General features: G+C 44.8%; 2 protein-coding genes across 2 annotated transcripts in view; one reads left to right on the forward strand and one right to left on the reverse strand.

The window, feature by feature from the left end:
• Rigi (RNA sensor RIG-I) overlaps positions 1-8,061 on the forward strand; it is a 46,352-nt gene extending 38,291 nt beyond the window's left edge. The window contains exons 14-18 of the mRNA XM_021159600.2: positions 922-1,012; positions 2,834-3,004; positions 3,990-4,141; positions 4,318-4,461; positions 6,811-8,061. Coding sequence (XP_021015259.1) covers positions 922-1,012; positions 2,834-3,004; positions 3,990-4,141; positions 4,318-4,461; positions 6,811-7,107 — 855 coding nt within the window. The 3' untranslated portion in view covers positions 7,108-8,061. The remainder of the gene's footprint in view (positions 1-921; positions 1,013-2,833; positions 3,005-3,989; positions 4,142-4,317; positions 4,462-6,810) is intronic.
• Positions 8,062-14,644: 6,583 nt separating this feature from the next.
• The window catches only part of Aco1 (aconitase 1), a 58,042-nt gene continuing 45,270 nt past the window's right edge, over positions 14,645-27,416 (reverse strand). Inside the window, exons 15-21 of the mRNA XM_021159519.3 lie at positions 26,663-26,787; positions 24,803-24,907; positions 23,570-23,712; positions 22,159-22,306; positions 19,191-19,313; positions 16,700-16,885; positions 14,645-15,428 (exon numbers count right to left, since the gene is read on the reverse strand). Of these exons, the coding sequence (XP_021015178.1) occupies positions 15,315-15,428; positions 16,700-16,885; positions 19,191-19,313; positions 22,159-22,306; positions 23,570-23,712; positions 24,803-24,907; positions 26,663-26,787 (944 nt within the window). The 3' untranslated portion in view covers positions 14,645-15,314. The remainder of the gene's footprint in view (positions 15,429-16,699; positions 16,886-19,190; positions 19,314-22,158; positions 22,307-23,569; positions 23,713-24,802; positions 24,908-26,662; positions 26,788-27,416) is intronic.

Consider the following 27,416-nt stretch of genomic DNA (forward strand, 5'->3'; position numbering starts at 1 on the left):
CGGGCGTGGTGGCGCACGCCTTTAATCCCAGCACTCGGGAGGCAGAGGCAGGCGGATTTCTGAGTTCGAGGCCAGCCTGGTCTACAAAGTGAGTTCCAGGACAGCCAGGGCTATACAGAGAAACCCTGTCTCGAAAAACCAAAAAAAAAAAAAAAAAGAAATGATACCCGAGGTTGACCTCCACATGCATGTACACACACACACACACTCCCCTCCAACACAGTCAGCCATGTATACCTCCACACAACACACAGTTCTTCCAATTGCAGCTGTCTGCTGATATTTACTGTGTTGATCTTTCACCTTAAAGCCTTGCTAAATTTCACTTACTCTATGTCTGAAGCTTGTCTTTTTTTTTTTTTTAAGATTTATTTATTTATTATATGTAAGTACACTGTAGCTGTCTTCAGACACTCCAGAAGAGGGCGCCAGATCTCGTTACGGATGGTTGTGAGCCACCATGTGGTTGCTGGGATTTGAACTCTGGACCTTCGGAAGAGCAGTCGGGTGCTCTTACCCACTGAGCCATCTCACCAGCCCCCGAAGCTTGTCTTTTTAATCACTTAAAATATCTCCTACAGGGCTGGTGAGATGGCTCAGTGGGTAAGAGCAACCACATGGTGGCTCACAACCACCCGAAATGAGATCTGACGCCCTCTTCTGGTGTGTCTGAAGACAGCTACAGTGTACTTACATATAATAAATAAATCAAAAAAAAAAATCTCCTACATTAAGCCATAATGAGGCAGAGTTATATATCACTAGAATCGATTGTTGTTTAGAATTTAGGATTTGCCAGTCTGAAATCCATTTTTATCTTTAGTTGTATTCTCTTTTTGCATATACATCCATTATATCAAATTGATGTGAGGTTTAGAGTTTACAAGTAGTGTCTAACTGGCCATTGCTTTTCACTTTTAGGCTCTGAAGAAATGGATTGAAGAAAATCCTGCACTAAGCTTTCTAAAGCCTGGCATACTGACTGGGCGTGGCAGAACAAACCAGGCAACAGGTATTTATGTCTATTGAATTAGATTTAGTATACTATGTATATAAAATGTATATAAATGTAAGTAAAATGTATAAACACTACATTGTTTTAGTGTTTATATCAGTCAGAGCTCAACCAGAGAAATAAAGCTACTAGATTATGTATATGTATGTGGTAATATGTAAGTATGTATGCTTATTTGTTTGTTTGTTTATTTATGTACTTAGAGATAGGGTTTCTCTGTGTAGCCCTGGCTGTCCTGGAACTCACTCTGTGGACCAGGCTGGCCTTGAATTCAGAAATCCACCTGCCTCTGCCTCCCGAGTGCTGGGATTAAAGGCGTGCACCACCACTGCCTGGCCTATACTGTTATTCTTTACCCAGTAGATTTTTTTCCCCATCTACTGCCTCTTTAATAGTTTTTAAAAAACAGTCCAGGCAATCCTGAACTCTAGCTAGTGTGGTCTAGGGAGGAAGCTTATCATTTCCCGTAAGAACCCTATGTGGCTAGTTCTCATCACAGCTACGTCCCAAGTTATATCTCATGACTGTATGACCTGCCCTCACTGTTCTTCCTGCCAGTGTTGTTTACACTAAACAAGTCTCCACCCCTTCTCTCTCCGTCCTCAGGCATTGCTCTTGTACTTTTCCATTGTGGAATTTCCCGTCTCATAAACATAGAATGGACTCAAGTGTTGAATGTGTGGTTTCGAGTCTAACACTACCTTAATGTGGCTGGATTTTCAAAGTTCTTTGCCATCTTTCCAACATGAATCCAACTGGATTTTCAAACTGACATATAAATAGAGCCTTGAATAACATTTTGTGTGCTCATCCATGCATGCATAGATCCAATCATGCGTCCAACCACCCATCCGTGCATGCATCTGTTGCGGCCTGCCCGCAGTCCACAACACGAACGGTTCAACTGAAAATGGCAGTTCAGGCTGAAAAGAGAGGAATCTAGACGGGGTGGAAGAAAAGAATGGAGCCAGGACAACAAGTTCTGATCAAGGCTCAATTTTATTAATTCCAGACACTCAGTTAATAAAGGAAGGGGGAGGGAACCCAATTTCCCGCCAAGTAACTCAGGGTCCAGTAGCAGGACGAACACGTGTGTGCCTCCAGGCAGCAAAGGCAGGTTCCAGCAGTGGGCGTGGCAGGACGAATGAGCCGGTAGCTCCACCCTTGAGCAGGCAGGTTCCAGGCTGGGGGGAAGGGAGGCCACATGCATCCATCTTTCCGTCATGCATTTAGACCTTACTCAGCTCCTGCTTCTGTGGAGGAGCTGCCATCCCTGTCATCTAACACCCGAGGTGCCCCTCCCCCCGCCACGTTCCCATCTTACTGATCTCACCCCACTTCCTCCACCATGGCTTCCTGCTCATCATTCTTATAGATAAAAATGTAATCTTTAAGCGTCATATTTTTATCTGCTCAGCCACAACCCATAATTGCTGACTGAGTGTTGGATGAATGAATAAATTGGTTAGGATGATTCTGCTATTGTTGTTTTCTGGATGATTCTTTCTTGTTTTATAGCTAACCTGGGAAAAAAGGTGGACTTTTACAAAAAGCCACAGGTTGCTAGTGTTTGGACATTTTCAGATTCCCTTATCTGTAACATTTTTACTTCCTACTTTGAGAAGCATGTTGTAATGTTTATGCCTTACTATCTTCATCTGTAAAATGGAACAATAAATAGTTGTCCCCAGCTCATAGGTGAAACCTGAGCTTTTTTTTTTTTTTTTTTTGTGAAAATGACTTTTGCACTTTTAGATGGTTCAAAATTAGTAGCCAGTTTATGAGTGAGTTGTACAGTGACCTCTTTATCCAACACAGGAATGACGCTCCCGGCACAGAAGTGTGTGCTGGAGGCATTCAGAGCCAGCAGAGATAACAATATTCTGATTGCTACCTCGGTCGCTGATGAAGGCATTGACATTGCTGAGTGCAATCTTGTCATCCTGTATGAGTACGTGGGCAACGTCATCAAGATGATCCAAACCAGAGGTGAGAGCGGCTCATTCCTGCCCCGCTCCTGTTTCCTCTGGCCCAGTGGGTGTGCCTGCCCTTGGCTTTTCTCCTTTCCTCAGCTGTATCATGTGATTGACAGCACAGCTGACTCTGGTACTGGAAATCTAAAAGCTGACTGCCTTGGTCAGGATTGGGTGGTTATAGGTTTACCCATAATACTCCATTGCCACTCTCCACAATGGTACTGCATTTTTACCCAGCGTTCAATGGCATAGTCATGAAAATATCATATCCACTAGGCCAGAGGCTTTGCCAGTCGGCAAGTAGACCTTTGATGGGTGTGGTGAGTAGCTTTCTGTACTCCAGAGTCTGATCCCACCTGAACCAGAGTCTGCCTTCCTTTCCCTTTCTTGTTTCCCCAAGAACAGCCCCCACCTTCCCTTTCCTGAATAACGTCTCTGTGCCTGTCACTCATCAGTCACATCCATTTTACATCCTCCGCTGCCGCTTACTGTGCGGTTCAGCCAGACAGACTCCCCTTCCTGCTCGTCCAGTTTCTCACATACTGCCACTCTACATGTTAGGTCCTATCTCTATCTCTGCCACACATAACCTAATTCTTCTACCTAGGACAAGCAGCCCTTTAAATGTCCACGACCTGTTATATCTGTCTCTGCAAGAGCATGACAACTGCATTCCTTTCTCCGCATTGCAGAAGGGCCAGGTGCGCGTGCACGGTGCCACTGCTGAGGGCTCGTGCCAGATTATCTGTAAATCAGTGTTGCTGGCTGTGCAGAGCAATCAGACTATGCCATTGGAGACCCCATGAAAACTGCCAGAGATGGTTTATCTGTGTGCTGAGCACACTGGCTAGAACCTGCATTTGAGTCTACTCTTCGGTTCAGCTTCCCTAGGAAGTAGGATGCAGTGAATCAAAGCTGAACTCGAGAGATACTCCTCACATCTCTTTCCAGTAACCTCAGAGTTTGACATTAACACACAAATGAAACGTTCTCTGCAGGCCGAGGAAGAGCACGAGATAGCAAGTGCTTCCTCCTGACTAGCAGCGTTGATGTGATTGAAAAAGAAAAGGCGAACATGATCAAGGAAAAAATAATGAATGAATCCATTTTAAGACTGCAGACATGGGATGAAATGAAATTTGAAAAGACGGTAAGTCTCTTTTTCTGTGCTACTCTTATGGAATCTGACTAGAAATAACAAATGACCATGGTTTGTCCTGAGTGTGTGTGTGTGTGTGTGTGTGGTATGTGTTTGTGGCCATGTCCATTTATTTATCTTTGTGTGCTAGTTTTGGTCATTCAAATAACCTTTCCGTTGGCATGTAGGTTCACCACATACAGTTGAATGAAAAACTCCTCAGAGATAGTCAACACAAACCACAACCTGTCCCTGACAAAGAAAACAAGAAACTGCTGTGTGGAAAGTGCAAGAATTTTGCGTGCTACACAGCTGACATTCGAGTGGTTGAGGTGAGTGGCCCTGGGTAGTTTTTAGCACCAGTTAAATCTTACCATCTTCCGGAGAAATGTTTGTAGCAAGAACACTATGTTGTGGGGTTTCGAGTGTTGACCATGGTCCTGTATTAAGAAATAAAATCCTGCTGGGTGGTGGTGGCGCATGCCTTTAATCCCAGCACTTGGGAGGCAGAGGCAGGCAGATTTCTGAGTTGGAGGCCAACCTGGTCTACAGAGTGAGTTCCAGGACAGCCAGGGCTACACAGAGAAACCCTGTCTCGGAAAAACCAAAATAAATAAATAAATAAATAAATAAATAAATAAATAAATAAATAAAATCCTGCCTCTCTGTGGGAGCCAGAAGGGTTGATGTTATTTAAGTCCAAAACAGAAAATGGTGCTTAACGGGGAGAAGAGGAGGGAGGTCTAATTGTAGCTGCCCCAGACAGTCAGGCAGGATGGATAAGGTTTCCCGTTCCACTGCATAGCAGGGTGAATACTGCTTATAGTTTCTGATTCATTACAACTCTTACAAAGAATTAGACTTAGACGAGAGGAATTCATAGCCGCATACATAAAGAGATGAAAACTGTCCAGGCAGAAGGGAATGCTAATTACTCTGGTAAGATCATTAGATCCTTAGAAATTATCACACTGCACACCCTAAGTGAGGACAACTGTGTGCTTTGAAAGACAGTCTCACTCAGACCAGGCTGGCTTCCACTTGAGATTCTTCTGTGACTCAGCCTCCCCAGTTCAGGGACTACAGGCATGCGCCACCACTCTCTCCAAAGAAATAGTTTTTTCCCAATGCAGGGATAGAAAATGAAGGCTATGCTAGATACAGTGTTATGTCCTTGATTAGTTCCAGGGACAAGGAAGGATTAGGCATAACAATCTGTGATTGATTTCTTAGTTTTAACAAATGTGTAACTGCATCCAAAATGGAACTGGGCTAAAGGCATTCACAAATCTTCTGCGGCATCTCTGTAACTTTACTGTATGTCAACGATTATGCCAAAGAAATGTTAAGGCTCTGATTTTGAAGTGTACATGGTTATAGTATAAACCTGCCAGCAAATGAATGGTAAAGTGGGAAAATAATATGAATATGAAATTATAAAGATGCTTTTGTTATGGCTACATACAACATGAACAGTGATATCTTTGTCATGACCAATGTGGGTCCACCTTTCCTAAAGGGGAAAAAAGGCTAATATATAAAAATGATATATTCTGCTAGTGAATACTCTCTTCCTGTTTTGTTTTCTAAACTTCCTTATTGGGACAGAGAATGCTTTTATAATGAAAACAAAACACCTCATTTTAAAAAAATATAACACTTGTAGGTTAGCTTTCTACTTTTTCACCCCTTAAACTTTTTTTTTTTTTTTTGAGACAGGATCTCTCTCTATAGCACTGGGTATCTTGAAACTCATTATATAGAGATTCCCTTGTCCCTGCCTCATGGTCTTCTTAAAACTTTTAACTCAGGTTGGCAAAAAACCTCCAGAGACTAATCTTGCAGTCATCACCACTACCAATGGCAGTGGCAGATGGCTGTACTAGCTAGGGGAGGGGTATATTCCTTACTATGAGTGACATCCATTTTCTGAGTCTGATTCTTTAGATGTAGAAGGTCCTTTCAGCTCCAATTTCAAGGCTTCTTGTTCACAGTGGCCCCTGTAGACCATTTCAAACCTGGAGAACGAGATGCTTGGTCTGCGTTTGCGTCTGTAGGGTACACTCTTTTTTAAAAAAATTGGATATTTTCTTTATTTACATAAAGAATACCCTCAGTTCCCCTACACTGGGTCATCTATGGAGCCTTCATAGGACCAAGGACCTCTCTTCCCATTGGTGCATGACAAGGCCATCCTCTGCAACCTTCGAAGCTGGAGCCATGTGTGCTCCTTTGTGGACCTGGGAGCTCTTGGGGGACTGGTTGGTTGATATTGTTTTTCTCCCTGTGGGGTTCCTTCAGTTGTAGGGTACTCTCTTAAGTCAAGTTTAAGTGGGGTCTGTGGACAGCATGGCTCCTGAGCCTGTTCACACACATACCCTGTGACCCCTGGGTGTTCAGCCCTGTGCTTTGGTGCCTTCCTGGCCTCTGGTGAACTTGAACTTTGTATGTGAACTCCTCTTTGCTTCTGAGTTGGAAAGCTGGGTCTCCTCCCTTCTCGGGTGCCAGACACCCAGGAAATGGGTCCTAATCGGCCTGGGGAAGACTGTCTATATAGTTTTTTTTCTTCCAACTTGTAAAATAAATGGGATTCCATTCATTCCTGACTTTTAGCTACTGAGTGGCTTCTAAGTCATTTTCGAACCGTTTCTAACATTGTGTGCTCCATCTCTTCCTCCTAGACGTCCCACTACACTGTACTTGGAGATACTTTTAAGGAGCGCTTTGTGTGTAAGCCACACCCTAAACCAAAGATCTATGACAATTTTGAGAAGAAAGCAAAAATATTCTGTGCCAAACAGAACTGTAGCCACGACTGGGGAATTTTTGTGAGATACAAGACGTTCGAGATTCCAGTCATAAAAATTGAAAGTTTCGTTGTGGAAGATATTGTGAGCGGAGTTCAGAACCGGCACTCAAAGTGGAAGGACTTTCATTTTGAAAGGATACAGTTCGATCCTGCAGAAATGTCCGTATGATCTCGGGCTTCTCAGTCTCATGCTACAGGGAGCCATGCCTTAAGCGTGGAATTAATGAGCCAATCCTTTCTTACCCAAGCCTGCACTGTGTTGAATGCCAGATAACCTGACTGGTTGGTTTCAAGCTGTTTCTGTCCACACAAAGCACACACGCCTGAACTGCAGCGCCGAATAGTTTCTTCACCAATAACTCATAGCATAGAACTTGGCCATGGTGGGGAGGGGTTAAACTTTTCCCTTTTACACTTTTCAGAACTGCCCGCCAGGGAACATGCAGCCACTCGGTACACCGAGAAGCATGATGGCTGGCGTGCTGGGAGGGTTCCCATTCTTCTCTGTTTGCTCGACCTGCTGGAAGCTGCCTTTTGCCCTTAATGACAGTGCCCTTAAGAACAGTGACTTGGTTCTTTTTCAGGCCACCAGACTGACTGCCAGATCCCTGCTGTCCCTTCTGTCCCTTGCATTGACTCCTTTCCGGATTTGGCCCTGCCACCCTGTCACCCTTTGCAGAGTCTCCTGGTTTCTGTCTCTTCCCTGTCTTTTCTATTTGGTTTCTTTGCTGACTCAAATTTGGTAGTTGCAAGGTTCAGTATGCACACATATATATTTAAAATGACATATACTTTTAAAATGTAAAAGACTATAGTTGACAGCTATGCTTACTGAGACAGTATTTCTGTTCTGTTCATTACTATACATCTTACCCTTGCTCTCATCTGCTCTTTTAACTTGGGCCATTTCCCGTCTTTGAATAGACATCTCAAACCCTGTCTGTATGTCTGTCTGTTCCCCACCTGTTAGAGACAGGGTCTCTCTGTAGACCAGAAACTCGATATGTAGACTATGCTGGCCTTGAACTCACAGATCCCCCTGCCTCTCAAGTGTTGAAATTAAAATCTTTCACCATGCCTGGCTCTAGCTATTTTCAATAAAGGCTGATGTTTAAAGTTTGAACTACTTCCAATTCATTCCCTGCCATGGCTTGTTGTTGTTTACTTTTGGAGACACTGTTCCTCTCTGTAGCCCTGGCTCTGTAGACCAGGCTGCCCTTGGTCACAGAGATCTGCTAGCTTCTGCCTCCCGAGCACTGAGATTGAAGGCCTGCATCACCATGCCTGGCTTGCCCTTTCTTCTTTTTTTTTTTTTGTTTTTTTTTTTGTTTTTTTCGAGACAGGGTTTCTCTGTGTAGCCTTGGCTGTCCTGGAACTCACTTTGTAGACCAGGCTGGCCTCGAACTCAGAAATCCGCCTGCCTCTACCTCCCGAGTGCTGGGATTAAAGGCATGCACCACCACGCCCAGCTTGCCCTTTCTTCTTAAACATTATATATTCAAATGGCATTTCCATGTTTCTTCTCAAGGTTTGCCAGTGCTTCGGAGAGCTTAGTTTGGGGTTCTTCACATCAAGAGACAAGTGTCTGAGCGCTGTTACTGCCAACAGACCAAAGTACTCTTCAGTTCAGGGAAGGAACTGCTGGCTTTGTAGGCAGTACAGTGCTTTTAACACCTTCCTAAAATTTACTTGTAATTCATCAGTTGTAGACCATCAATGGCCTAAACCAAACCGCAGAGATCATCTGACCACATAACTCCTCTTCCAGGACATTTACATTTGAAGACTATCCCAAGCCCACCCAGAGCACAGTGGGTTGCCCAAACTCCCCAGGTCAACCCTGGAGGTCAACAGTATGACATGGGATAGCACACCACTTCTCACAGATGCCTAGAGAAATTACTCAGCAACATGACTCTTTGGGGAAAAAAAAAACACCTATAGGGATTAGGCTTTTAATTTTGATAGAATAGGTAGAAAAAAAAGATATGTAGTAGTTCTTGATAGTGGTTATTGGTAAAATTCTTAGTGCAATAAAATGAATTTGCCGAGAGCTGACTTTCTTTTTTTTCTTGTTTTTTTGAGACAGGGTTTCTCTGTATATCCCTGGCTGTCCTGGAACACACTCTTGTAGATCAGGCTGGCCTTGAACTCAGAAATCCACCCGCCTCTGCCTCCCGAGTACTGGGATTAAAGGCGTTCGCCACATGCCCGGCTGAGAGCTGACTTTCATTTATGTCTTTTAGTCTATGTTGCCTTTCTTTGCTGCTACAGTTTAAGAACTCTACAGCTTGTATAAGATATCTACTGGAAATTATTTGAGAAAAAAACCTGTAAACATTATAATAATTTAATTAAAAATTTATGTATTATATATATATGGGTGTTTTTTTCTGCATGTCTGTGTGCACACTAGAAGAGGGCATTGGATCCTCTCTATTGTTATAGTTTTATGCTGCTGCTGCTGTTGCTGTGTGTGTGCGCTATGAATTGAACTCAGAACCTCCGGAAGAGCAGTCAGTGCTCTTAACTGCTGAGCTATCTCTCCAGTCCTGACAATGATAAATCAGTTGAAGTGAAATTGTCCCCCCCCCCTTTTTTTGCCAATGGGGAAAAGCAGACTAAATCTGAGACCAAATGAAGATTTGAGTTGTACACTGACTTAAGCCACTGCCAAGCATACCCTGGAATGGAGCAAACCCTGGGTTACTAAGTACTGAATGAATACAACAGGAAGGTTTTGAGAGATGGGAAAATGCTGGTCTTTGGACTTCCCTGATGGAAGTTGCATCTGGAATCTCTCATGAGCACATCACCAGTCCCCACTAGAGTCCTCACAGGTTGCCATCCATGTGTCCTTTTTGAGGCTGAGATATAACTTGTTCTGCAACCACAGACCTTGCTGTTTTGTGGTCAGTATTGGTATCATAGCATTTTCATCCTGACCTGGAGCCTTCAGTCAAAGGCCTCATTGTGCAGTAAGGCCGCTGGACTCCTGACTCCTATACTTAAAACAGACTTGGTAATTTCAAACAACAAGTCAACCAGATGCCAGTATTTCTGCACGCATGTCTTGTGGGATGGTGTTAGGTCCCCTGACAGATGCACTGAGTGGCCAGGGAGACTTTTGTACCCTTTTCCATTTTATCAGCACATGGGTCACTGTGTTGCTTCCATCATATTAACATCTACTTGAACCACTGGTTCCTGAAACACTTCAGTTCATTGGACCTTGTTAATTGGCTGGGATATCAACTAGACAGGTAGAATCAAAGTGAACTATAAACTTCTGGATCATGCCAGTAACTGTTTTAATACACCATAAAATATAACTACTACTTCATTTTACAAATGTGTGTTTAATAAACAGGTACAGGCTTGTTGGGTGTGAACTTTTAAAACTCCTAATAAAAATGCCAGCTATGATTATCTTTGTTTATGGCAATTTGACTAAGAGAACAGAAATTAGTTGAGTGTTAAAGTACATCTGTGCTTACAACATTTAACAACTTCCTAAAGAGCCGGTAGAACCACAGTTCCTGTGTTCACAAGCAAGGCTGTTTCACTCCTGTACAACCCACAGGCTCCAGAGCACTTGGGCTCCAGAGCGTGGTACTGTTGGGGAAGGTTGGGGAACTTGTGGGGAGATGGCGTGTCACTGGGGTTGGATCTAGAGACTTTATAGCTGGTTCCTCTTCCTGTTCAGTCAGCTTCCTAAGAGGAGATGCAATGTGGCTGGCCAGCCTCCTGCTTCAGTCACCGTGCCTTCCCTGCCTGCTGCCATGTTCTCAATACCAGGTCTGGAACCCTACACCCATATAAACCTTCTCCCTGAAGTTGCTTTGTCAGGATATATTCCCACAGCAACAGAAAAGTAACTCAGACACTAACACAGTCCTGAAGCAGAGGCTGTGCCAATGAGGTTCTTCATTGATGAGTAGGAAGTCTGACTATCTGTGCCTGAGGCAGATGTTTGCAATGACAAATGATTAACTGTCACCAAACAGCTGATGGTAGCCATAACCCTGACCCATGGAAGGATTTAGAATAGGAGATATAAACAGATGCTGTCTCAGAGGCCATTAGAACATGAGCTGAGAGGGGAGCGAATGGCTAAGCGGCCTATGTTTAAATAACTAGAACCAATTAAGTTCGAGGCCATGATGTCGCTATTCTTTAGTTACATGGACCAGTTTATTTTTTCTTTTGCTTAAGCCACATTGAGTCATCCTTTTAACACCCCAAGACTGACTGACTAGTCTTTTTCTATGAAACACAAAAACACTGTATGTACACACACACACACACACACACACACACACACACATACACACTTGAAAGGTACTTGTACTTTATTGCTGTGTTAAGTAAATTTGCCATTTAGGTCACTGTGGATGCCAAGGGAGGCCTATTGTTTAGGAAAGAGGAGGCAGTAATGGACTTAGACACAAAGGAGGTATCCATCCCCTTTACAAGATGAAGGAAGGGATGGGAGTAGGTGGGCCAGCCCCGCCTTGAGAATTCAGATAAAAGGATGTACAGTCTAGCTTTGGACCAGCATTGGGCACTGGCCAATACTGAAGTACAAAGAACAGCGGACACGTTTGGCTAGAAGAGTGGAGAGTGTAAGAAGCTTGTTCCAGAGGTGTGGCCACTTGAAACTTCCCTCACAACCAGAGTCTGCTCAGGCTGCTACAATAAACTCTCACACAAGAGTCAGCTTAAGCTTAGATATTCTGGAGGCTGAGGAAGCCAAGATCCAAGAGTCCCACCCCTAAAAACTGCCAGCCAAGAATCCTGTTCCTGGCATAGCTGTTCTTCAAAATTGAAGAGAGGCTAAAGGCTTTCTCAAATAGAAGACAAGGGAGCCATCCTAACAGCCCCACCACAGGCAGTTCTTCAAGCCGACACTAGAGACAAGGGAAGACACAAAAGCATAAAACTCCCAGGGAAAGGAACTGAGTCCACATCCAATGAGAATGCTACTGGATGGGATGCAAACCTTCCAACCATTTACTTCCACTTTAAAGGTTTAACGACAACGCCATTTAAATGATAATCACAACCATGAGTTATTAGGTGCACAGTATACAAACAAGTAAAGCATGGTGTTTAAAATACAAAATGTAGGAGGAAGAGCAAGTTTTCATACGTGCACCTAGCTTTTAAAACAGCCTGCGATATCACAGGACTCCTGGAGGCTCACCGTGATCACAACTCCAAACCTCCACTAGACAGACAGGAGACCGGACCAAAGAACATCACCGCGCATACAAGAAGGGGCTGAGAGGGACATCCACAGCCACGTGGAAGTGAGTCCTCACCTACCCGTAACAGGAGACATTTTAGAGATGTGCAAAAAATGTGTAAATACTATGCTCCTGAACAACTAATGAGTCAAAGGGGGAATTAAGAAAATTAAATTCCATGCAATGAAAGAATTAAAGTTATTAACATGTCTGTGCTAACACCATGATCTGCAGATGCGGTGCAATCCTAGGAAATTCCCAATGCTGTATTTTCCCAAAAAACAAAAGCTACCTTACTGTGTACACAGATCCACAAGACTCCCCACAGCCAAAGATATGCCAAGAAGGAAAACAAAACTGAAGTTATAACCGTTATCAAGCTTCAAAGACACAGCAATGAAAACAGCATTCTGCTAACATAAGAAGAGATGCAGAACCCAATGGGAAACAACAGAGGCCGCAGAGGTAGACCTACACCAGTGTGGCTAGGACTTGACAAGGAAGCCAAGACACACAACGAATGGAGAAGAGCTGTCTTCAATAAATGCTGTTGGAAAAACTGGATGGCGACATGTAAAGGAACAAAGCTGGACCCTTATCTTACACTATATAAAAAGCAACTCAAAACAGATTGAAGACTTAAGCATAAGACCTCACTCCAAGAAAGGATTAGATAAACCCAAGAAATGCTATGGCATTATTTATAGTTACGTCTTCAGCAATGAAAAGGAAAACAGGCCCACCAGACTGCTTCCAAATAAAAGTTTTCTAGCCGTGTAAATAGTCAAGGGTTAAGACTGACTACAAAACAGGAGAAAATAGTTGATAAATACTATCTAGGGTAGGTAGTATTAAAATTCAACAACAAAATTAAATAATTCAATTAAAAATGGGCAATGGCCTTGAATAGACATTTTTCAAAACAAGTCACAAAAGTGATCAATACATACATGAAAATATACTCAATATCATTAATCATCAGGGAGTTGCATATAAAACCATAGTTAAAACCACATACAAAAATCAAGGTTTGCATTGGTGAGAGTACAGGAGAGGGGATGCACACACAGTAGGAGGTCATATTCAGGTACGTGTAACAGGAAAACAGTATGGAGTCCTTCAGAAAGTCACAAAGGCCACTCTTATGACCCAGGGATTCCACTTCTAGGTATGCATCCGAAGGCATCAAACCAGTCTGTTGAGGAATACCTGCAGCATCATTCATCTCAGCGCTACTCACAAAAGCTAGGGTAGCATCTGCCCGGTTGTCTATCCACAGCTGAATCAGTAAAGAAAATAAAGGGCACACGCGTGTACACACAAATACACTACTTGTGGCAACAGGGATGAACTTTATGGACATTATGTTAAATGAAAAAGGCCATGTACAAAAGAAAGACAACAGCACCATCTCACTATGTCTAAAGTTAAATGTTCACAGCAGTAGTTACAGGGGGCGGAGAGGACACCGTAGCTAAGGAGGCGGTGAAGAGTCAGCTATGGAATGAATGGAGAAAATAGTACAAGCCGTACGTGAAAACATGGAAGAATGTGGGATTTCATTCAGGAGGAAGAAGCAGTACAGCATGGAGATTGCTGTTGAAATCTATACATCCTATATTCTTTGAAAAATATATTCTTGGAAGTATTCTCACCACAAGAAGTAAGAATGTGAGGCTCAATTCAGCCACCCTATGATGTTTACATAGTAAAAAATCATGTACGAAGTAAATACAGTTTTTACTTTTTAGTTAAGAAAAAATAATAAGAGACACAGTCTAGCGATGGTGGTGCACACCTTTAATCCCAGCACTTGGGAGGCAGAGGCGGACGGATTTCTGAGTTCCAGGCCAGCCTGTTCTACAGAGTGAGTTCCAGGACAGCCAGGACTACACAGAGAAACCCTGTCTCGAAAAACCAACCAACAACAGCAACAACAACATCAACAACAAAAAAGAAAAGAAAAAAGAAAGGAAAAAAGAAAAAGAAGAAGGAAAAGAAAAAAAAAAAGGAAAGAAAAGATAAAAAGTGAAGAGAGACAAAGCAAGCCCTCCCCCAGCGGAATGTTTAATCCATCCCAGGCACTGGGTGGTCTGGACAAGGCTCAGGGTTTGGGTCATTCACAGCACAGTTCTCAGTTCTGATTCTTCTCAGGCATTTTGTTACAGCAGCCTGAGCAGAATAAGGCACACCCTAAAATAATTCCAGTTATGAAGATCAGTGAAGAGATTTTAGGGCATCAAGAAGCTGCGATATGCTTCTTGCTGCTGCTGTGACCAAGATAGAAGGTGCTTTCTTGTCCTCCGCTCTGACACTAGCAGCTCACACGCTGGCTCCACAGTGTTCCCTCTGTGCCCGCAGCTCAGATGCAGGGGTACAAACAGCAGACTCGAAGGACTTCCAGGGCTCTCAGTGTCGCGACATCCCCCGACAAAATTCAACTCCAAAGCCAACACGTTTTCATGAAAATATATTTAATCTTATTCAAATTAGAAATCCCGTATCTCTCCCCAGTTATTTTCAAACAAAGGACCCCTGTCAACAATCGTTGAAAATGGTAAGAGACAATCTCATGTTGATTGAAAGGTAGATAATCAAACACTTTTGATGGCTGACCTATCTACAAGGACTTGTTCACTTCAAAGGAAGGGATCACATTACTGCTATGAATCTGAAGTGTGAAGAAGGTCTTAAGCTATGTCAGTTAACACTGGTGTAATATACAGAGGACTGGGCTCTCCAGGGAAGGGTGTCACTGAGCAGAGATAAACACAGAACAACAGAAAGGGTAGGAGCCACTTCTGAGAATACTGGCTAGTACTGAGCTCAAGATTAGTCAGAGGGAAAAATCAATGCCCGTGACTTTAAAGAGAAGCGAGTTCTCTTTGGTATTACGGACCTTCCCATGATTCTAGAATCCAGATTACAGAAAGGGATAAAAAGATTAACAAATCACAAAACTAGAGACTCCTGGCTCTGTGCCTCCAGGAATGGCAGTGCCCACTTGCTCATCCTGCCAGCACCCTCATCAGAAGTAGAAGTGGCCGCTCTGCCAGGCCTCCACCAGCGGGGGCCTGGTACCTCACTGGGTCTAGCACCAAGTGCGGGTCTCCTGAGAGGCCAGCACCTACTGGGCCATCTTTCGGATCATGTAGTTCAGGATGCCTCCATTGAGGAAGTACGTGAGCTCCACATCAGTGTCGAACCTCATCACGGCCTGGAAGGTCTTCCCAGTGTCCAGCTGCAAGAGCAAAGAGGCAGAGTGCTGCTGAAGGCGGGGCTGAACCGAGACTCCCACCTCGGGGAGACTCCGCCTGTCTTGGCTGCCCACTGGCCTCAGTTGGGGTGTGGTATATGCCCACAGTGCCAGCAGCAGATGGAACCTCCGCACCCAACAAGAACCCTGGGAATTTATGTGCCCACCAGAGGTTGAGGAGCATTGCAGAATTAATGACGCAGGTGTGAGGCACATGGGAACAAAGTGTCCTCTCAGGACAGCAGCTATGAGTGACACTGTGACGCTTTGCCCTGTCTTTTCTGGACATGCTCTGGGCAGCAGAGGTCTCTGGGGTTGTTCCTTAAGCAGCTGATCCAGCTGCTTGCCTTGGGTCATCCTGGGACCTCAGCAGCTATCTCTGCAGTATTAAATCCCCTTGGGACTTTGGCAGAGGGCACTTTATTCTTGCCTCTCCTGACGATGTGTCATTACCTCTACATTGGTTACTTTTCTGTTGCTGTGATAAAACACCATGACCAAAGCAACATATGGTTCCAGAGGCTCAGAGTCCATCATGGTGGGAGCCACGGCTGTAGGAGGAGGAAGATGAGCACTCGAGGGAACTGCAATTGTGAGTGTCTGAACTCTCCAACTCTGCCCCCAGTAACATACTTCCTTCCCCAGCATGGCGTAGACCTAAACCTCCTGGAGGCACCAGCGCTGCTTACTGAGAGTTCAGATGCAGGTGACTGTGGGGACTAAAGGGTTTAAAGCAAAACCATGGGGCTGAGTAAAGCCTGGGACGGGGGTCATGGAGGGCGTACATACAGAATTTGTTGATCACAATTTCATTTAAAAAAAAATTTAAGCCGGGCGTGGTGGCGCACGCCTTTAATCCCAGCACTCGGGAGGCAGAGGCAGGCGGATTTCTGAGTTCGAGGCCAGCCTGGTCTACAAAGTGAGTTCCAGGACAGCCAGGGCTATACAGAGAAACCCTGTCTCGAAAAACCAAAAAAAAAAAAAAAAAATTTTTAGATAACAGGAAAGCATCACCTCTGAACTTTCATCACTAATCTTTGGGTTGAGAGAGACGGAGAGAATGGGGCTGGCTGGGGATGGGAGTTCAGAATGAATTGATAAGCGATGCTAATCAGCAGATATTATCCTACACAGGACCAGGAGGCTTTACATCGGATGTCATCTGGAGTTAACTCCCCTCCACCCCACTAATTTCTTCTGTTAACTGATGACAAACAACAGGCCCTGCCGGTTCTGACAGCAGAAGCCCTGCGTACCTTGATCTGCACTGTCATGCGAGGCTTGAGGTCTTCAGGGATGTTGATAGTGTATCTTTCCCGACCTGTGAGTCCCAGAGAGTCTGCAGTTTCACCGGGGAGATACTCAAGGGGGATCACTCCCATGCCAACCAAGTTGCTGCGGTGAATGCGCTCATAGCTCTCTGCCAGGACAGCTTTGATTCCCTGATGAACCAAGAGAGATGTTTAGACACAGCTCCAACTTTTCTTTAAGAGGTGCACAGACACTTTGCAAGACACTTCTTTGGAAATTCTCACAGCTAGATTACAGACCTGTTGACCCTTCATCTCAAATGCCATCCTCTGGTTAGAGATAACTGAGTAGTGAGTCGTATCCGACTGCCTACCGTACACCAGCATTTTGTAAACACCTCCTTGAATTCTTTCCTGCCCTCCAGTAGCCTGGAGATCCAGCCAATGCTATTACAGCTCCCTTTCACTGAGGGAGTCTCAGTGGTGGGATGCAGTATTAGAACCCATGAGGTCTGACCATGCATTGAACCACTTTGAGACACAAGAGCCCTCTGGAATACGTATCTCAAATATGTGTGTATATATATATATATATATATATATATATATATATATATATATATATAATTTTCCTTTCTTTGGGTTTTATTTTATTATGAGCACACATCAGCAGACACCAAGGGTTTAATCAGACCTGACATGCAGAATATACTACTAATTAAACGATTAACATGCATAGCTTTCCCACCTCCTGGTTCAGGATCAAACTGCACTCAACAGTGTTGCTATGCAGCTTCCTATAAAGGGCCTTTTACTGTTAGTGTGCAACTGGCACCATACAGCAGTAACCAATACAGCAGAGAACTGTGGTAACTATGCTTTCCTATCAGTTATCAATCCTTAGATACCACCTCAAATCTACTGCACCAGAACCTTGCAGGGGTGTGAGACTGTGTGTGCGTGTGCGTAATATTACATTTAAGTTTGAAGAACCTGATTGTAAAGTAGTAGGTATTGAAGCTGTTGCATGTTAGAATCACCAGGGGAGGTTTTAAAAATCCCAGTGTCTAAGCCTTTACTAAATGAAGTGTATTCTTTAAAGAGAACATTTAACACAAGAAACATTGGCAGAATATAAAATGTGCACACCCTTTAGCTGGTGCGGTTGCTCAGTGGGTAAAAGCACCAGCCATCATGCCTTAGGTCCCACAAGGCTAGAGTCAACTCCTGCAAGCTATTTTTGCTCCGACTTGTAGCTGTGTGGGTGCTCGTGTGTATGCACCTGCGTATGTATGAACATGAGTGAACAGACTAAATCCATGCAATTTACAATGAAAGCACCCACCCTTGCTTTACCCAGCTCCTCACTGCTGCCTTACAGCCTGCAGCTTGCTCCATACACTCACTGAGGACTATAACCTTAATATATCTTGGGGCTCCGAGCTCTGAGACTACATGTTGGAACATGGTCCAGGAATGGAGTCATGTGAGGATAATTCTGAGTGCTTTATGAGAAAAACTCCAAGAAACAACACAAGGGTCTTGTGAACTCAGTTTCTTCAGAACAGGGAACTGCTCTTAGAATGTGTTTCCGTGCCTGCCCAGGTATAGCGGATTGGAGTAAGTTTATTTTCAATTACTCATTATTGCTTGCTGTCATTATTCTATTAAATTATTATTCTATAATCCTATTATCATTATTATTATTTTGAGACAGGGTTTCTCTGTATAGCCCTGGCTGTCCTGGAACTCACTTTTGTAGACCAGGCTGGCCTTGAACTCAGAAATCCGCCTGCCTCTGCCTCCCGAGTGCTGGGATTAAAGGCGTGTGCCACCACTGCCTGGTTCCTATTAAATGTTTAAATTATCCTTTACATACTTCTATGGAAAACATGTTTTTGCCACGTGCATCTTGTCCTTGTGATTGTATACAGCTTGAAGTCATGAGAGCTTTACTCATGTGACCTTAACTCTCACAGTATAAATTGTTTGAGGTTCTAAATAAAGTTGGCTTCTGCCCCATTTATGGGTTCTATTCTCCCAGGTCCTCTAGAATGGTGACAATTATGAAAGCCATGCTATTTACATATATATATATATATATATATATATATATATATATATATATATATATGTGTGTGTGTGTGTGTATATATGTATATATATGAATGAAATATATATATGAGAGGTAGCTGCTTATACATTTCTGAATGTGTCAGCCCCGACAGGCTTTCCTCCAAAGTTGTGGACAGATACCTTCAGAGCTGATGCTGTCAGGCCCAAGCCCAGCTGACCTACCTGAGCCAGTTCTCCCTATGGACTGTTGCCCTTTGGGTGGAAGAGGTCTAGATCCACAGAGAAGCAGGCTGGATGAATATCACAGTCTGCTTTTTCATAATGTCTTGGGAACAAAGCCATAGCATCTATTCCCAAGCACCCTCCTGGCTCCAGCCCCAGTTCTGAGTGGCCCACCAGGAAGTTCCTGCTCCATACGTACCAGCAGGAAAGGGCCTTTGGCTGCCCAGTCTCGGGAGCTGCCTGAACCGTATTCTTTCCCAGCCAGAACAATCAGGGGAAGTCCAGCCTGCTGGTACCGCTCAGCAGCATCGAATACATCAAGCTGAGAAGAGGAAAGGGAGGTTTTATAGAAGGACAAAAGGCAAGAGTGGGCACACAGACCCCCAAGGACACCCGTGACAGTACAGGGTCCAAAGTGCCTCGAGGACAGCTAAGTCAGCAACAACTAAAGAACAGGGCATGTGAGGGTCTAAGTCCCCAGGGCACACCAGCTACTCATTTTTTACCAATGTGAATCTTACTTCTGCCTGAACTGTAACTGTTCTCCAATATTATAAATTCAAATCCTAGGGCATCGGAGGGAAAAAAGGGAACTGCATAAGGTTTTTGTTTCCTTCTCTTCTACTGACTAAACTGTTTGCAACTAAAAGAAAAATCCCACAAAGCCCCAGTTTTAGCCCAGTACTAGCGGCACAGCAATGGTCAGTTCTGGAAGGTAGTGAAATGTAAGATGGTATAGAAAGGACAACATAAAGCCCATTTGTCTTCATGTAAGGACCAGGCCTGATTTTGAAAGAAGGCCATAGGCACCAGCCCCAGGGAACAAGGTCATAAAACCTCCTCTCAAGGAACAGCCTGGGGATAACCACAAAAATGGGAAATATCTTTATCTCGGGATGGGCCATCTGGGCTGGGAAGCCCTATCTCCTGACATAGGAATGCAGACCACCGGCCACCTGTGACTTCCGCTAGTACCCACCAACGAAATTTTAGATTACCCAATCCTTCTAGAGAGTTGCCCTGCTTCCCTATAAGTAGCCTGAGCCCCTTTGCCATTTCAAAGAGTGGTTGATCCCTGTGTGCTGGATCTGAGTCTGGGGTCTTCCTTTTCTGATTTTCGGAGCCTTACAGTATATTTATAAATCATATGTCAAATGCAAAGGCTTCTTGCCCCTCACAGCGCAGGCCAGGGCAGAGGCAGCAGAAGCATGCATGGACGCAGCAGGTCAGGAAGGGTCCGTTAAGTTAGTGAGAAACATCTTCCACCAACAAATGTCTGCTGAGCTGAGAATTCCCTCGATATCTGATGGCATTACTGGTGACTGGGAATTTATAAATTATCTGTTTATAGCTAAGTGGATCAGAAAGTAAAGTCCTTTAAAAAGGAGTCAACTGAAAGGGGCTCAAGGCAAGCCTTTGGTTAAATCCTAAAATAGTCTTTTTCACGTGTTAAAATCCTGTGGATGGCTGGGGCTGTGCTTAATTCCATTTGTTATCACCTGAACCCTGAGTTAGCTGGAACTCATGAATATAGAAATGCTACACAACCTGTTGAGGTTTGGTCTGTTGCTATGTTAATGCTAAACTCTGTTCCCAAAGGTCTAGGGCCAGGAGTTCACATTCACAAGCTTTTGCTATGCAAACCTTGTTCCTTAATTTAAAAATACTGGTTAAATAAAATTGGCTACTGGAGGAATCAGGGGTAGGTGGGTTTTGAGTTACCTGGCTGGGGGTGAAGAAGCAAGGGGAGGAAGAGAGGAGGAAGCTGCCCTGAGAGCAGATGGACCATGAGCACAGCCAGGAGAAACAGTAAGTGTCTGGGCACATCACTGGGGAGGCAGCCAGGCCAGCAGTTAGAAAAGTAGATTAGCAGTTATTCCCCCAGTAATTGTCAAAGCCAAATAATATAACCATAGTGCGAGTCTCATTTATTTCTAAGTCAGTGGGATAAACTTAAACTGGTTCTACTGCAACAACAGGAAGTCTTTCTCTGCACAAGGAAATAGCAGGATCAGAAGGAAACCACCTACCTGCCACATTCCAGAGATTACTAGCCTGGTGAATTAACAGCATGGAAGTTTGGGTCTTAAAAAAGCTTTGTGAGACTGCAGCTCAGAATCCTAGTGGGAAGTAGCTTATGTTACCTGCAGGCTGGCGTTCCTTCCAGAATTTCTCATTTCTCTCTCTCTCTCTCTCCCTCTCTCTCCCCCTCTCTCTCCCCCTCTCTCCCTCCCTCCCTTCCTCCCTCCCTCCCTCCCTCCCTCTGCTTTCTTCTTACCACACCTGCCTGCTACACTGTTTAGGACTGTTGAGCTAGGTAATTTTTACATCAACCTGACACCAGCTAGAATCCTTTTTGAGTTGTTGTTGGGGAATTGTAATCAGAGTATATTGTATGAAAAAATATATTTTCAGTAAAAGTAAAGTAGAAAGAAAAAGAGGAGGAGGAGGAGGAAGAGGAAGAGGCAGCGGCAGTGGCAGCAGCAGCTGGCAGGTCATCTCCAAGGAGGGTAGGCAATTATCAGGCAGGTCTGTAACAGTCCTCAGAGACCTGCAGATGTGGAACCATCCTGGATATTACAGATCACCCCACACTGTTTTAAGCCTCAAAGCCATGTAAGGCTGGTGTTATTTCTAGGTCACAAATTTATAAAAAGGCCTACAGAGGTAAATAAATGATACTAGGCTCTCGCCTCAGGTGGCTCTGAGTTCAGGGTTTCCCACTTCATATACCCACACCTACAAATAAACAACTCCACGTATACACCAGCTTCAAAAAGCTCCTTCGGGGCTGGGCAAACCTCAAAGGGCCCCCCATGGCCCTTCCTTCTGCTGCGGACGCAATGGAAAAGAGCAACAGCCCTCCTGATAACTATCCTAAATAATCCGGAATTTAGACCTCAAGTAGTTTAAGCACAGATGAAATTTTGCTCAGAGATTTTTTTTTTTTAAAAGCTCAACTTCCAGGAAATGAGACTTAGTTGAACCTTGGTGTCCATCCACTAACCAACAGGAGATTGTAATCTCTACCATGATAAGTGGGACACATATGGACACCCAGCAAGAGGAACCGTAGGAAGTCAGGCAGGCTGTGGCCGTGAAGATAAAGAAAGCCACTGTGAAGAAGAGGCGTCAGAGCCTGACAGACACTGGTTTCTGATACTCACGGTTTCTCCTGAAGGGAGATGGACAGTCTGAGGTGCCTGCTTGTTCAGAAACTTGTTCAGCAAGCGAATGTTGGCAAATGTCCCCCGGGCCATGATGGCGTCGTTCCCCCGGCGAGAGCCATAGGAGTTGAACTCTCGCGGTGTCAGGCTAATAAAAGATGTAGCACGTGAGTGAAGAGTAAACTTAGCTTACACACGGACCAAAAAGAAAAAGCCATAAACCCAGGCACGTCACTGAATCTGCCAGACACTGCTCTGCACGCAGGTTGTTCTCAAAGCCTTAACTGGGTCAGTCAGGCAGGAGCAGAGTAGAGCAGGAATCAATACTCCCCGGGATCAACTCAAGAGGATCTGGATCTCCTCTTAACTCAGTGGGAAGCTCACACAGCTACACCTAAGTGAACACTGAGTTAAATAAAAGCAATAGGGAGGCCAGCAGGATGGATCAGAGAATGGAGGGCAATGGGATATGCTCCACTGACTACACGTGGGCCTGAACTTGCCCTGAATAATCAGGGCCTGCAGGCCAAGGGAAGCAGTGAACTCACTCACGGCAGGGCCAGAGATGCTGGATCTTATGCCTGAGGACCGATGAAGGCAACTTTGTGATGCCAAGAATAGCAGGTTTCAGCAACACAGCAGGCAGGTCACTGGCCTGTGCCTTCCACACTGGCGGTCAGTGTTAACATGATTTAATTGTTACGTCTCTACCTGGAACTAGGGAAGCTTCTCTTGGGTCTCAGGAGTAGACACAACAGGCAGGCCTCAGAACCTCGGAAATCCTACCCCAAATGTCGTGGCTTTGTGCACTGCAGGGAGGGGGCATTGTACTCGCTTGTGTTCACTGCCCTAAAGAGCTCCAATGTCAAGAGAATCCCCCTCCTGTCCCCAGAGAAAAAAGTGCCTTACTTCTCAAATTTGCTCTGAGCCCCCTCTCCAAGGGAACTGATTCAGAAGAGAAGGACAGAAATCAGGAATTTTTTTGCTTCCCACATGGAAATTAGACTCGGGAACCCCCAAATCATGATCTGTATTGTGCAGAGAGAGAATGGTGTGGGGATGACTGTGTGCCTGTCTGAGGGGAGGAAGGGGTGAGTGAGCTGCACACTGGAGGCAGTCCTGGCACACTGTCAACAGGACATGGCAATGAATTCCAGGTTGTAACACTGCTGGGCCTCAGCAGGCTCTGCCCAGGCTTCCGGCTTGAGAAGGCTGAGCCTAAGGCTTACAGTTGCTTAGGAAGCTGTCCCTCCTGGTCACTGTGACTCACAGGGAAACCAACTGGCTTTCAAGCACCAGTGCTTAGCAAAGAAAGACAACAGTCTGATCTCAAAGTCACCACAGAAAGAGAGAAATGCCAGCTTCATTTTGTCCCTCTGCCTTCAGCCCTTCCCGCCTCACCCGCACTCACCCTCTGTTCGTCAAGTAGCGAGCGGCAGGGCTGTTTCTTGCAATATTGCCGGCGGGAGAGATATGGTCCGTTGTTACTGAATCTCCTAAATTGAGTAGCACATAGGCATCCACTATGGACTTGGGTGGCTGGAGATCTAAAGTCTATCGAAGAACGCACAAGTCAGCATTTGCCCAGGCTTCCCAGATAGGTCACCAAGTGAACCAGACTGGGGGTTCTACACCAATGCACAGAAAGGCCTCAATCACTGGCTCATAGCAACGGTGTTTACAATTCAAAGTGAGGTGAACTGAAAGTATTCGCTTCTGAAGAGTGGACAGACGGTGACATTGGCACCAGCCCTCCAATGAATGAAGCTGCAAGGACATCCTTCCTGCTTCTCCATAATTCTTCAGATGACAAGGACAACTGGGCTGACTCCCCCACCCCCCGCCCTGCCCCACTGTCCCATAGCAACCTGTTATGGAGTGTAAGAGTTAAATACATATGGCAACCCCTGAGGATCTTTTCCCCGACCAGTCCTGCAGACCTTGCTGGTCCTCCCTAGGTGGTGTCTTCTCACCAGGCTGTCTCTGCAGTCATACAGAACTTCTGACCAGAGAAACAGTGCCTGCAGCCAAGCCCCCAAGCCTCCTCCAACACACTGAGCATTATCGGGTTGAGTATGCAAAGGTTTTACTGTAATGAGCAGCCAGCACAAGGCTGTGGGCTAAGACTGTACAAGGAAAAAAACATCTTTAAGAGCTTATGTTTAAAAGGAAAAAGCCAGGGGCTGGAGAGATGGCTCTGAGGTCAGGAGCACTGGATGCTCTTCAGTTACTATCACCTACATGATGGCTCACAGCTGCCTTTGACTCTAGGTACAGGGGATCCAATGCCCTCTTGTCACCGTCCTGGGCACTACACACATGTGGTACACAGACATACATGTAAACAAAACAGTCATACGTGTTAAAAAACAAACGTTAGGCCAGCGAGAGGGAGGGAGGTAGAGGCTCTTGCCAACACCAACCCTGAGGACCTGAGTCTGATCCTAGAACCTACTGTGCACGGAGAGAATTCACTCAGTAAAGCTGCTTCTGACCTCCATGTGTCATGGCACACCTGTGCCCATGCTCACATACAAGTATCACAGACATGCATGTGCGCGCGCGCGCACACACACACACACACACACACTAACAAGCACAATTTAAAATACACAGCATCTACAAATATAATAAAGATCCATACCAAGCTTTCAAAGAATGGCGGTGACTTAATGTAAGTAGATTTGGGATTCCACGCATACAGCTTCTCTGACGGGGCTGCTAAGGCATTCCAGCTTTTGTTTACGGTCTGAAAAAAAATGTGAAAAAAAAAGGGGGTAAAGATTCAATCACATTCCAGTCCAGGAAAAATCTGATAGGTACATAAAAACTTTCAAAAGCGTTCTACTAAAATCCACTTTGATTCTAAGCAGATACACAAAGTGGCTCCTTTGTCTTGCTAAGTGACAGGAATCCTGTCCAGTCCTGCCCTGGTAGAAAGGTCCTTTGCCCTCCCCAGGGACTCACTTGCAGGTGACCTTTCCTGTGGAGACACTGGCTACTCGCGGTTTCTCTGATGGTAACTGTCTACCATGATGAAACTGAAGAAGCCATGCAGCAGTGCTGAGGGAAGCTGCCACTCACGAACCACTGCGAGACTGGGAACCTCGGTTCAAAGCCCAGGTAGGTCCTCAGTAGATGGTGTCAGCCCAGATGGATGACGTTTACTTAGAGCTTGGGAAGGCCAAGGCTCCCACTGGCTCTGCACCCACAGACACCAAATGCTTTCATTTTAATTTGTTAAGTGTTACCTATTTTTATTTCCAATATATGTGTCTATATTTTATTTTTTTAATGATTTCATGTACACGTGTACAAAGTTCTAGGGCACATCCCCCCATCACCCTCTTGTCCCCTCCAGTTCTCACTAACATCATTCCTTCTTCTCACCTCCTCTCTCCTGCATTCATGCCTTTTTCTTCTGACCTGCTCAGTTTAATTAGCACTGCTTGTATGAAGAGCATGGGGTGGGTGATTTGTGGAGCCTGGATACCTTCTCATCAGCTACACTTCTGAAGAAATGACTCCTGTTCTCCAAGCCACCGCTCATCAGGGAGGGATGGGGCCTCGTGAGTCCCACCCCCATCCATGATGGAACCAACAGATAACGGATATGTTTTCTTAGAATTAGGGGCTTCCAGGTTACATGGACACTAGATAGCAAATGACAGCAACTGTGTATCTAAGTTGGCTTGAATTTTCTTCATAGATCCTTAACTTGATCTTTGTTGATGGCTGACAAAGCCCCCAACACTATTTCCCAGTGAGCAGCTTGTGGAGGGAACAATGAGAGGATTCCATGCCTACTACCCCATCTTAGAATCTTATTCTCATTTCAAACCATTACCCTGGCCAGAAGACGTTGGCCATCAGGGACGAGCATTACCAAGGCTCTTTTCCCACTCCTTTTCTCCTGTTTCATTTATTTATTCATTTAGTTACTTTGAGACAGGGTCTCACTTCGTAGATCCAGGCTGTCCTGGGGCTCACTATATTGATCAGGCCAGTCTCCAATGCCCAGTGATACACTCGCCTCTGCCTTCTGGGTGCTGTGCTGGGATTAAAGGCATGAGCTACCATGCCCAGCTTTTTTCCTATTTTAAAATGTACAATGGTTTTTTTTCCACTCATTTCAACAAGTTGGCACATTCTGATTTTTTTTTTTTTAACATTCAAATGATTCTTTGAGAGGCACATTCAATCAACTCACTCCACTCCAGTGACAATAGATAGGGGCCATCATGGTCCTCAACACAGGGACATGCCAGGATGTCTGAAAAAGAGTGGAGCTATAGCAGACCTAAAGACTGCTATTGAGGCCTGTGCCATCCCTTGTACCGATCTGTGCATCCTGGGTGAAGAATAACCAAGAACTCGCCTCTAGTCAAAGGAAGAGAGAGAGATATTTCTCTCTATAGCTTATGCTCCTATTAGCCTTGAGGTCTGCAGAGATAACAGAAAATAAATGCTTTCCTGTGCGCGCATGTGCCACGGTGAGTCTCACCTCTATTTTCTGATAGACTTCCTTAAACATCCCGGGGATGACATACTGCCGTTCCACTGCCTGGATCTCATCTCGAGTGGGCCAGATATCCTTCAGAAACACTTGCCGGCCCTGTGCGTTCACTCCTGGGGGAGACATGTTGCTGATGAGAAAATCTCTAACACCCATTTTCATTATCACATAGCCACATCTGTTCTGTGCAAGCATGAATCAGTGAAGACTGAATCTCTTCCTCTGTAAGAAAATCTCTGATCACATTTCCATCACGTATTTAATATATAACCTGGTAGCATATGCTCTCTTATTTACAGACATTTACATACAGCTGGGCCTCTAACTTGTAGGCTCTGAACTTGTTAATTCAATCAACTACAGACTGAAAACAGAAAACAAAGAGTGTCTGCACTGAACTTGTATATCTCCCCTCTCGTTATTCCCTACACGACATCTATATAACGTTGACATAGTCATAGGTGTCATGAGTGGCTTAGAGGTGGTCTGCGACTAATGTGAAATACTTTCTCGTTTGCTATTAGGCACTTGAGTTCTGGCAGATTTCAATATCCTCAGAGGTTCCTGAAGCCAATGCTCTATGGACACTGAGGAAGGCCTACAATCCTGTTCTTAACTGGGAACTCAGATCCAACAGCACACACATTGTGCCTGACTGAAGCCCGTGTCAATGTCAGGCACACCACTGGCTTCTTGTGTGTAGAACACTGGACGCCAGTTCAAGATTATGCTCCAGGCTATC

Source organism: Mus caroli, unplaced genomic scaffold (assembly GCF_978045245.1).
Source record: "Mus caroli unplaced genomic scaffold, Mus_caroli_1 scaffold_6, whole genome shotgun sequence".
In the NCBI taxonomy this organism is placed as follows: domain Eukaryota; kingdom Metazoa; phylum Chordata; class Mammalia; order Rodentia; family Muridae; genus Mus; species Mus caroli.